The following is a 12343-nucleotide window of genomic DNA, read 5'->3' as shown; positions in this document are numbered from 1 at the left end:
TTAAACTCTTCACCACCTGGTTCCAATCTACCTTTCCAGTTTATTCATAACTCCTTTTCATACATTCAATGACATATACCTTATACATAATATTCTAACTCCCATCTCCATGTTTTTTCATAGGCTGTCCCCCAAGCCTGGTATTCATTCCCTCTTCTTGTGCATGACTCCAAGAATCCCTAATTTCTTCAGTTAAAACACCATTTTCTACATGAAATTCTTCCCTGCTAGTATCTTGTCTTCAAAATTACCTCGTATGTAAATTCCTAGAAAGCATGGACTGTGTTTAATGTTTGTCTTTATATCCCCCACCACCCAGCAGAGTAATGGTACATAGTAGGAGTTTAATAAGTACTTCCTGATTAATTGATTCTTGACTTTATTAATTATAGAGAGTAGGTGAGCTATTTAACTTCTCTGGGCCTCACTTTCTCCATCTGTAAAATGGGGGGGGCAATTAGATAATATTTAAGAGTACTAATAATTCTTAATCTATTGTCCTGTGACCACTTTCTCCCTTATCACAACTCTCCAGGGTTCTTTTCTTTCACTTCTGTCTTATTTCTTCCCACTCCAAAGAAGGATATTCTCCAACAAGCAATTGAATTTAGCAATCGCTGATGAAATGTTTTACTTTGTGTCAGGTGCTGTGCCAGGGCTTAGAAATTCAAAGACAAACAAGAGGCAGATTTAAGGTTCACTTTACTTACTCATAAAGCATTCTAATGGCTTCAGTTAATGGCCTCTGCTTTCAGCCCTTTTAATCTCTTTCTAAGCTCCAGATCCACATCTCTACTTGGATATCCCACCAGTTCAGCTGTCCCCAAACAAGCACTTTCCCCCTAAAGCATTCCTCCCCTTCTTTATCTCTATTGCATTGATGGCTGCACCATTATTTCAGGCACACAGGCCAGAATGCTAGGTCATTTCTGACTTCTCATTCTCCCACTATCTCCTGGCTAGTCACTAAACACTGCTGATTATTCCTTCAGAGTGTTCCTTTATGTTTCCTTTCTGCCTGTTACCCCTCCTGTTTAATGCCGGTTTCACCACATATTCAGTGATAGCACAGCTCCCCAGACTTCCAACAGAAGGCTCCCAAAAGAAAAAGCCTAGGACTGCCAGGATGCTTTATTCTACTATAGCTCTTCTGTGTTTGCAGAATTTTATTGCTTTATTCTCCAGGAGCAATTTGTGCCCACAGGATCTGCTGCTTTACAACATCCTCAGAGTCTCTCTAGAAGCCAACATTTCCTATTATATGCACTGAGTAATTTCAGGTCCCAACTCATGTTATTAACAAACCTTGGCTCTAGTTTAAAGAATTAAATGGTGTTTCCTTAAGCAAAAGTCTGTTCGTATCACCTTGTCCCTCAACTCAACAAACTCCAATGGCTTTGTAATACCACCAAGATCAAACATAAACTCCTCTGCTAGGCTTTCTAAGCCTTTCACAAGCTGTTTGGGCCCTCCTAAACCTTCTAATTTTCTTGCACCTTATTCCCCACATGATTCTGTAACACTGACTTTTTTGCTGTCTTTGAATATGACCCCTCCATGTCTTCTCTCTAAGCATCTTCACTGACTGTCTCCTCCCCCCTTCTACCCTCAAGTTTTTCTGACTTCCTACAACACGCACTGCAAATGCCATCTTTTTAAAAGAGGCTTTCCCAGTTTTTTCTCCCTCGCAGCTAGAGCCTTCCCTCTGAGACTGCTTTCATTCCTGTATCTTTCATTCATTCATATATCTTATATGTACATAGCAATATGCATGTTGTCTGCTTCACTGGAGTTTGTTGAAGCCAAGGAAGATGTTTTTACATTTCTGTGTATCCCAAAAATGCCCAGCTCATTTATTTTGTTAATAACATATTTCAGTCACATCTGACTATTCATGACCCTATTTGGGATTTTCTTGGCAGAGATATTAGAGTGGTTTGCCATTTCTTTCTGTGACTCACCTGACAGATGAGGAAATTGAGCTAATTAAGCTGAACAATCTCCAAATCTACTACTTTGAGGTAGGAAATGTATTTTCATCTTCTTGGATTACTATAATAGCCTTCTAACCCATCTCCCTGATACTAGTCTTTTCTTTTCCTCACCCTGTGCATACAGATTATTTTTGCTAATCAGTTCCATCCTATCATATCATGAACAACTAGGTAGCACGTGGACAGATTATCAGGCCAAAGACTCATTTTCCTGAGTTCAAATCTGGCCTCAGATATTTACTAGCTATGTGATTCTGGGCAAGTCACTTAACTCTGCCTCAGTTTCTTCTTCTATAGAATAAACTGGAGAAGGAAATAGCAAACTATTTAAGTATCTTTGCCAAATAAACCCAAAATGGAGTCACAAAAAGTCAGACATGACTGAAATGACTGAACAGCAGTGAAATCCATTATATCATTGCAGCCCTCTCAAAAATATCCAGTGTTCCCATTCCTTAAAATCCATGCTTCTGAACTTGGCATTTAAAGTCCTCATTAGTTTCAGCCTTTATCTTTCTAGCTTTATACTTCTACTGATTCCCAGTACAAACTATCTGTTCTAGCCAATTTGGGGTCCTAAAATATTCCAGTTCTATAATTTATTAGCTGTGTTATTAAGGCAATTAACCTCCCTCACAGATAAAATGAGGGGATTTTATTTTGAGATCCTTCAGGGTTTTTCAAGCTTTAAATCTTAAGGTTATCCCAAAAAAACTACTAAAAATATTAGCTATTACAATAAAAAAGAGAGGAATTAAAGGTAAAAATATTAGCAAAAAAAATTTAAGAACATAACTCTGTTTGCAGAAAACATAATAATTTACTGAAAAAAACCAAGAGAACTAGCAAAGAAAATCACCAAAGTGATTAATAGCTTCAATAAAGTAGTCAAATAAAATAAATGCACTAAACCCACCAGCATTTCTATTAAATGGGATAGAACAGAACCAGGAGCAACCAATAGTGAGAGAAATTCATTGATATAATTTAGCAGAAAATAGGTTTAGATCACCATCTTATAACATATACTATAATAAGCTTCAAAAATAACAAGTGGCCTAAACACAAAAGATCACATAATAAAAAATTAGAGAAGGGAAAAAGAATTCATAATCAAATAAGGGACCAAGGAAATCACAAAAGACCAAATAATCAATTTTGGTAGTATAAAAATTTCTAAATCCTAACAAAATCAATTTTACTAGGATAAAAGAAAAACTGAAAAAGTGGGGGAGTCGAGGTAGAAATCTTTGCTATTATCTCTGGGTATCCAAGATACATAGGGCATAGATGCAAATATATAAACTATTACTGAATAAGTGATCAAAAAATCATGAGTCATAAGAGAAATACACATTTAAACAATTCTGATGTTTTAGTTCAAATTTATCAAACTGACAAAGATTATTTAAAAGCTGAAATAATGAATTTTAGAGGGGATACATCTACAGATAGACTATTACCTAGCAGAGTTATATGCTGGTCTAACCAACCATACTGGAAAATAACTTGGAATTATGCAAGAGAAGTCACTAAATTTTGACTCACTAATCCTACTACTGAACATAGAAGAGCAATTGCAGAGGCCTATATAGCTACACTTTTTAGAAAGCCAAAAACAAAAGGGAAAGAAGGAAGGAAGGGAGAGAGGGAGGGAGGAAGCAAGAGGAGAGAGAAAGAGAGGGAGAGAGGGAGCAAGGAAGGGAAGGAAAGAAGGAAGGAGGGAGGGAGGAAGGAAATATAGTAGGTACCCATCAATTAAGCAATGGCTGAACATATTAGTAATGAGAAATTCAGAGAAATCTAATAAGATTTGATGAATTGTTGAAGAACAGAGAAAACAGAACCAAAAGAAGTAATATTCTGGTCTACCTGCCATCTGGGGGAAAAGATGGGGGGAAGGAGGGGAAAAGTTGGAACAGAAGGTTTTGCAAGGATCAATGCTGAAAAATTACCCATGTATATATCTTGTAAATAAAAAGCTATAATGATAAAAAAATAAAAAAATAAAATAAAAAATAACCAATATTCACAACTACTATGATCATGCAAATAAAACAAAACAAAACAAAACAAAATAAATAAACAAAAAAACCCAGCTAAGTTCTGACTAAACAGAATGCCCAATTTTAATTCCAACAATAGATGATAAAACTATATTTCCTATCTCTTGGTGAAAAAGTGGGGGACTCCTGATATAAAGTATTGCTCTTGCTATCTGACACAATTCTTGTGATGGTTAGTTTTGTTTAATTGTTTTTCTTTATTACAAGAGAGGATTGTAATGGGTGGATGGGAAGTAAATTGGGAAATGACTATAAGCTAGATGGCATGATAGATAGAGCATTGTACTTTAAGTCAGGAAGACCTGGATTCAAATTCAACCTAAGGCCATAACTAGTTGTGGCATCCTGAGCAAGTCACTTAACTTCTATCTACCTCAGTTTCCACATCTGTAAAATTGGGATTTTAATAGAATCTACCTTTCATGATATTATAAGGATCTAATGAGCTAATATTTGTTAAATGCTTTGCAAATCCTGAAAAGCTCTATAAATGCTATTAAAATAGCATTAATATTGGATTTGGCATATATTTCTACCATGTTTAACATATATTGGATTACTTACCATCTAGGGGAGGGGTGTAAGAAGGGGAAGGAAAATTGAAACACAAGATTTTGCAAGGGTTAATGTTGAAAAAGTATCCATGCGTATGTTTTGAAAATAAAAAGCTTTAAAAAATAAAATAAAAATAAAATTAAGTTTAAATAAATCCTATGCTCCCATTCCTTGCCCATTTTTACCTCCATACCTTGTTTTCTGCTGATTCAAATCCTACCCAACTATGCCCTATGTCTTCCATGAAGTTTTCCCAGATTATTCCTACATACCATGATCACTTCCTCCTTTGAATTTCAATACACTATCTATAACCCTCATCGACATCAATCTTTTGAATAGCTATCTCTGAAATTAGGAGCCTTGGCTCCTAATGACCAAACAAAGAATTCCTGTACTCACAAGAAGCTTAGTAATGGGTTAGGTTCTAAATAGAAAGAGATCTGATCTCAAGAGAGATGTAGTTTTCTAATTCCATTCTGTTTAATTTAGACTTGGGAGAAGGGAATAACTGTGGTCCACAGGAACTGCTTTCTTGGGATTTCTCAAAGGACACAGAAATTTTGAAATATAGAATGTGAAGATGAGAGAAGAAGAAGACAGTCAATTCCAGAGACAGCTTCCAAATGTGAAGAGTACAGAGAATTCAGCATGGCTGGGATTGGACTTACCCATGACTTCAAGCTGAGCATGCATGAAGCTCTCAGCCTCATCTCGAAGGGAGCTGTGGGCCCTCAGTGGCACTGGGAGGAAGCCATAGACCTCCTTGTTGCAGACAAACATCTGCACTTCTGCAAGTAGCAAAAACCAGAAAAGAAGTTTGAGTGTAAGTGGGCTGTAACAACACATGTACATTCAAATACCAAGTGGCTTCAAAGACCACAATAGGTGGATGGGCTGGCAGGGATATTTTTGCAAATGTGACATTTTGCACATTCTGTAATTCTGTGTCAACTCCTTGGAGGTCCTATCTAATGTCACATGGATTATCTGAGTCTGTACTGAGGGGACACTCACCTGCTTGCTTGCAAGAGAAAGCAAAGACGATGATGTCATCAAAGGACCAGGTATAATCAGGATGTGGGGGGTAGAAGGAGAGTTCCCGGGAGGCCTCTTTCCTGAGGTCTATCAGAAAGGTGGAATGCACCATGGGAACAGCAAAGCAGCCACGTTGATCCCGCCTCCTGATGGGTATGTATGCTGGTGTTCTTTTGTAATAGCCCTGGGAGGAAAGACAACCAAGTCCCAGAGTAGAAGGGGAATACCCAGGGAGCTCCCAAGAGAGATTCAGACCCCTAGAAGATGAGTTCAAGAGGAAAAGGATCATGCACAGTAAAAAAAAAAAACAACACTTATGTTTCTGTACAAAAAAAAAAAATGTAAATACAGAAAAAGCCAGAACTGGTAGTGAATCAATCACAAAGCATTTATTCAGTAATTATATCACTAAATCATTCAGTAATTTCTAATGTGCCAGGTATGTACTATGTGCTAGGTATACAGAGAGGCAAAAATAGTCCCTGCCCTCAGGGAGCTTACATTTCAGTGAAAAGCAAAATCAAGGAAGACAAATCCTGATATTTTTTAAATGACCAATGCAGAAACCAAGCAAATCAGGGTCACCAAAATCCTATATAAAGACCTTGGGAGATAATCTTTATGTTCCTAATAGTCATCATCACTCATTGTAAGAAAATTGTAGTCTGCCTACCTGAGAAGTCATTCCACACCAGAAATTGGAATAGGCAGCTCTGGAGTCCAGCATGGGAGCCACGACTGTCTTGTTCTCTGCGATCAGCAGGGAGAGAGTGTCTGGGTTTATTAGGAGATTATCTGCATCCAGAAACTAAAAAGCAGAAGAGAGCCAGGGTAGAATTCACATCATGTGACTGAGGCAGCCATCACCCAGTGGCTTGTCCAAAGTTCTCAGGACATAATACTTCCCAGCTGTCTTCCTCCCACCTACCAGCCTCTTTCACATTAGCCAGCACAGCACTCTTTAAGTCCCAGTCAACTCAGATACTTTATTTAATCACATTTTATTGATAGCCTGTGTTCTTCTATCACTTTCATTTTCAAATATAATCCTTTTCCTCTCTTCCTTACCCTATACCATCTCCTATACCAAAAGATTTTAAAAGGAGGAAAGCAACTCAGAAAAACTAACCTCTCAACTGGTCAGTTTATATGATGTCATTGATAAAAAAAAAAAAATGTCAGTCAGCATAGGGCCAACAACCTCCTTTAAAGTGGTCATCAAACCTTAATGAAGACACCTTGACTTTGACCAGCCATCTGTTACTTACTAACCATAGTATCATATTGACCAACTGTATGGTTATTGACTACCATCTATCATCTGATCTTCATATCTCCATCTCCTCCACAAGAACAATATGAGAATCTTAGGCAAATGTTTCCCCAAATCTGGGCTAATTATCTATAGGATTCCTTTAATCCAGTAGTAGAATAAACCTGTCTAAAAAGATGAGGTTAGTCTGGCATAATCTGTTATTGACAAAGCTATGATAGCTCTTGCTTCTTTCTCTAAGGATTCTTTTTTTAAAAATAGAGACATTTGACCTTCTCCAATCCTAGTCGAGATTGTTCTGCTTTGGCCTAAGGAAGACTGTCACCAGATACTCAAAAAATTGAAATCCCCCATCATTTCAGTAGACTTGTGATCTATTTCCCAAACTCTTCCAGCACAAGCCAAAGCCACAAAGCTATTCATACTTTTTGGTCTGGAAATTCCTCTCTGGGAGTCCACTCTCCAAAATGAAAAAGAAATTTATGCAAAGACATTCTCAGCCATGCATTCAAAACTGAATGGCTGCCAACACATCCCTAATTCTCTTGAACAGGGTGTTAGGCAGGCAGTGGCTTGATGGCAGGAGGGAGACTGATGAAGTAGGAAGAGCAGTGGACTGGACTTTGGTGTGCTGAAGCCTCGATTGGATGAATGACTAGCTTCAACACTTATTCACTAGTTGTGTGAATGTAGACAAATTCCTCCATTTCCCTGAGCCTCAGTTTCTTCAGCTACAAAATGAAAATAATAATCTTTTCTCTACTGACCTTATAGGGATCAGTGAACCTTGAAAAAGTATAGAAATGAGAACTATTATTACTATGGCTATGTAGCAGTGAAAAGGGACATAGGGACACTGGTAAGACAGAAACATGTCTAAGTGACATTAAGTGTAAAAAATAGAAGACAAAATGCCATTTGCAACAGTGATCATGACTCCATAATATCATTTCAATAAAGAGAATTGAGGATAGATTTGAATATCTATTTGCTTTTTGGCTTAGGAGTAGTTTTCCAATTTCATATTTTTAATGACAGAGGTAATCATGAAAATGAATTGAGATAGTTAGTGGTCAGATGTTTTAACCTAAGATCTATTTTTGTTATATTGTTCAGTAGTTTCAGTTGTGTCCAACTCTTAGTGACCCCATTTGAGGTTTTCTTTGCAGAGACTGGATTGGTTTGTCATTTCCTTCTCTAACTCATTTTACAGAAGTGGAAACTGAAGCAAACAGGGTTAAATGACTTATCCAAGGTCACACAATTAGTATGTGTCTGAAACTGGATTTGAACTCAGGTTCTCCTAACCCCTAGCCCTAGCATTCTATCTACTTCAACACCTAGATTCCCCAAGATCTATTTTTAGGACACAAAATATCAGTATTGATAAGGATCTAAGGGAAAATCTAGACCAATCTTCTCATTTTACAAAAAGGTAAACTGAGACCCATCTGAATAACATGGCTTATTCAAGGTCATATGGCTAGTCAGAGGTAGAGTTAGGACTCAAACTGAAGCTGAGATAATATCCTTTAAAAGTTTGTTCTGCTCTGGGAGAAGACTATGAACCACTACACAGAATTTCCAATCCCTCTAATTTTGTCCGCCTGCATTTTAGATTTCCTTCACAGGCTAATTGTACCCTATTTCAAAGTCCGATTCTTTTTGTTCTGCAAAACAACTGTTTGGTTATGTATGCATATATTGTATTTAATTTATACTCTAACATATTTAACATGTATTGGTCGACCTGCCATCTGAGGGGGGAGGGGAAAAATTGGAACAAAAGTTTTGGCAATTGTCAATGTTGTAAAATTACCCATGCATATATCTGGTAAATAAAAACTATTATTGTTCTGGGTACTGACATTGACCACCTCAGTAGAGGGTGCTTCAGTATTTACATCCACAAAGGCTGCAAAAACTAGAATGTTTGCTATTTTAAGAAAGGTTAGGGTGAGGATGTGGCAAGGATGGGTGGTGGTAATCCTTTTGCAAAAGGAAAGGAACTAATTTATCTATTTTATAAATCTAGATGATCACATGCCAAGTTTGCTTAAAGCAAGAAGTACTTGTGATGTCAGCTATTTCTGGTTTCTGTATCCTTTTCTCCTGTCTTGCTCCTTCTTCCTGTAAAACGTATGTCTCTCAGCCCAAGGGGAAAAAGGGGTCATACTCCCAACCCTAATTCTGCTCTGCCTCCTGATGATTCTGTCATGGAAAGCACTCACTCTCACCTACCAAGGACCAAATAATCCCTGGAACATCTATCAACTCCCCAGTGATACCAGGATCACTGATTTCTGGTTCTCAGTGTGCTAAGTCACAGTTTGGATGCTAGTCTGATCATGATTGATTTAAGGAGAGGCACTGTGATATAGTGGATGGAGGCATCCTTAGAGTCAAGGAGTTCAAGAATAGCCTCTGAGATATCCTATCTAAGTGATCCTGGGCAAGTGACTTTAAATCTTAGTATTTCAGGCAATTCTCTTAAGACTATAAATAGTAAAGCAAAGAACTGAATAGAAAAGTGAAGATTGAACTGCACTGGAACAGGGAGTTTCTTCTTCTGAGAGTTCTTTATACATAGGGCCAGTCCAAAATAAGCAAATAAATAGAACCTCTGACCTTTATATAACACTTCCAGAGGCCACGTGGCAAAGAGTAAATGGAGATCTGGCTTCAAAGTCAACCAGAACAAGGATTCAAGTATAGACTGGGAAACATCCTGCATCTGTGAGGTCCTTTCTTTCAGTCCTCCAGGCAATTTTCTCAGGCTCTCCCAGCCTCTAACCAATGAAATCACAGGAGTTAAGACAAATACTTCAAACTTGCAGAGCATATATTAGCTGATGGAATATTGCTATTCTCATTTTACAGAAATGGAAACAGAGATTTAGAGACGGGTAAAATAACACAATGCGTCTGAGGTAGATTTTAAACTATGATTTTGGGGAATTCAAGTTCAACACTCCTGTTGCCTCTCTTGAATCAGCATTAATTCAGCTTTAACTTGTGACAAGCAACTTCCTCTTCTCTCATAAACCCAAGGGGATAGGAGGCTGAAATGGGGGTGGAGGGAGGAGAGAGAAGACGGGGAAGGATGGGAAGCTGTCAGTGCCTCTTACCAGGATGTAGTCTGCCCACATATCTCGAGCTGATTTCAAGGCTGCCTGTCTGAGCTTCATCACATGCTCATAGCGAGAATTGGACCAATGCTTGGGGCCATCCTCATCGGGATAGGACCTGTGGGGAGCAACAATTACTTTTAAAAGTTAGAGCCAGAGCCAGACTCAATTCCCAGATCAAATAACAGACTAATCCCTGGGAGGGAAAGGGGGGGGGGGGTAAGCGTGGAAATCCAACTCTATCTGGGGGCTATCTCGGCGATTGGCCCTTTCTGTCCCAGTTCCCAAATGGGTTATCCTGACCCCCAGCAGCCTCAGCAGGCTGGCTGACAGCTTAGGCCAGCCCCTCAGGCCACCGTAGCCAGCTTCCCGCCTTCTGCACAATCCCTCCCCACTCCTCACCTCGGCTCCTCCATGGGTCGCCACTCCACGTAGTGGTACAAGCTCTTCACGCCCACCAGCCACTCCCGCAGCACCGCCGACGTGTTGTCCACATTATGGTCTGTGGCCACCCTGCAAAGGCACGGGCAAGCGGCGCTCAGGGCTGGGGCCGGGCTGGGAAGGGCCCGCGGCAAGGGGAGGGAGCAGGGATGGGGATCCTCACCATAGCGCAGTCCGGTCCCGCGGGTGCCGCAGCCTCTCCAGGGCGCCCAGAGTCGAGGGCAGCGCGTGGGCCGCATTCCGGGCGATGAGGGCGATGAGGACCCGCGGCGCCTGCAGAGAAGACTCGGGGCTCCAGCGCTCCTCGGGGAAGTAGGCGGCAGCTCTGCCCGGGCCCCGCAGAAGCAGCGCGGCGGCGGCGCACAGCGCCAGGCCCAGCAGGCGCCCGGCCCTGGGGCTAGAGCTCCGGCTCCGGCTCCCGGCCCAGGCTGTGCCCATGGCGAGAGAATCCTGCCGGTCCCTGACCGCTAATGCCCGGCGCCTCGCCTTTAAGCTGCCTTTCCGCCCTCCGACCGCCCGCTCCGCACACAAGCCAGGCCAGGCAAGGCCAGTCCCGGCCAGCCCCGCCGCGCCGATTCCTCGGAAGCTCTTGGCCCACTCCGTGTGAATCTAGCGCCCGGATCCGGCCTTAAAGGAATGGGCCTCGTGTCCCAATCCCCTAACCGGGACCCGCCCCGCCCCAGCACCGGTTTCTAGCCTTAAAGGGGTGGGCCCTCCTCTCCAGACCTGCCCCTTCCCCATCAGACACCGCCCGGCCACGGAACCCAGCCTGGTAGGGACCCGCCCCTTGAGCCTAGACCTGGCGGCCTGGTGAAAGGCTCACTGTGTGTCCCAGCAGGAGCCCAGGAAGGACTCTGGACCTGTGCCCTACGGGATTGGGCTCGACAGACGGACCCCACCACAGCTGGAGTGCTGGATACCGGTTGGTTGTTCCATCCGGTCCTAAGGGGTTGGCCCAATGCCCAGACACTCCCGCTGCACGTAGCATTGCATCCAGTGCATCTGAATGCTGGGGTTGTGCCTCTCCAAATGAAATGACTTTTAGGTGGGGTATTTCATTCAATTAGAAGTCACAGAACTTCAGAAGTGGGGAAGGGCAGCCTCTTTATCTTATGAGCAGTGAGTAGCCCCAATTAGCTGGGGGATGCTACTTACACCTCGGCCCCAGCTCTTGCATCTATCCCTCCTCGTATTATCTATGGAGTCAAGGTTTGAACTACAACTCCACTCCCTCTCAGCGACGGGGTTTAGAGACCTCTCGTTCTAGAATCCACTGCCACGTGTGATGAAACTCTAGCTACTCTAACCAACTTCACCAAATGGACTGAGCTATGTCCTTAACTCATGGCTCCAGAGTTGAAGAGGGCCTGAGGGATTATCTGGAGGGACCTCCTCTTTTTACAGATAGGGAAACAGAGGCCCAGAGAGATTTTGTATGATATAATAGCTTTTACATAAGGCTTTAATGTTTGCAAAGCATTTTATGTGTGTTATGTGATTTAATTCTCACAACTCTGAATTTTTTTTTAATTATAACTTTTTATCGATAGAACATATGCCTGGGTAATTTTTTACAACATTATCCCTTGCACTCACTTCTTTTCCGATTTTTCCCTTCCCTCCCTCCACCCCCTCCCCTAGATGGCAGACAATCCTATACATATTAAATATGTCATAGTATATCCTAGGTACAATATATGTGTGCAGAACTGAACAGTTCTCTTGTTGCACCAGAAGAATTGGATTCAGAAGGTAAAAATAACCTGGGAAGAAAAACAAAAATGCAAAGTTTACACTCATTTCCCAGTGTTCCTTTTCTGAGTGTAATTGATTTTGTCCATCATCGAT

General features: G+C 41.2%; 1 protein-coding gene across 2 annotated transcripts in view; it reads right to left on the bottom strand.

Moving 5' to 3' along the window:
• The window catches only part of COLGALT1 (collagen beta(1-O)galactosyltransferase 1), a 36987-nt gene extending 25792 nt beyond the window's left edge, over window positions 1–11195 (bottom strand). For both annotated transcript variants that reach the window (XM_074261335.1, XM_074261343.1), the window contains exons 1-6: window positions 10659–11195; window positions 10457–10567; window positions 10055–10172; window positions 6327–6461; window positions 5633–5837; window positions 5287–5406 (exon numbers count right to left, since the gene is read on the bottom strand). In XM_074261335.1, the coding sequence (XP_074117436.1) occupies window positions 5287–5406; window positions 5633–5837; window positions 6327–6461; window positions 10055–10172; window positions 10457–10567; window positions 10659–10933 (964 nt within the window). In that variant the 5' untranslated portion in view covers window positions 10934–11195. The remainder of the gene's footprint in view (window positions 1–5286; window positions 5407–5632; window positions 5838–6326; window positions 6462–10054; window positions 10173–10456; window positions 10568–10658) is intronic.
• Between the last annotated feature and the right edge of the window lie 1148 nt (window positions 11196–12343).

This window comes from Sminthopsis crassicaudata, chromosome 1 (genome assembly GCF_048593235.1).
Source record: "Sminthopsis crassicaudata isolate SCR6 chromosome 1, ASM4859323v1, whole genome shotgun sequence".
NCBI lineage: Eukaryota > Metazoa > Chordata > Mammalia > Dasyuromorphia > Dasyuridae > Sminthopsis > Sminthopsis crassicaudata.
The sequence above is the reverse complement of the archived record's forward strand: the minus strand, read 5'-3'. Positions and strand labels throughout refer to the sequence as shown.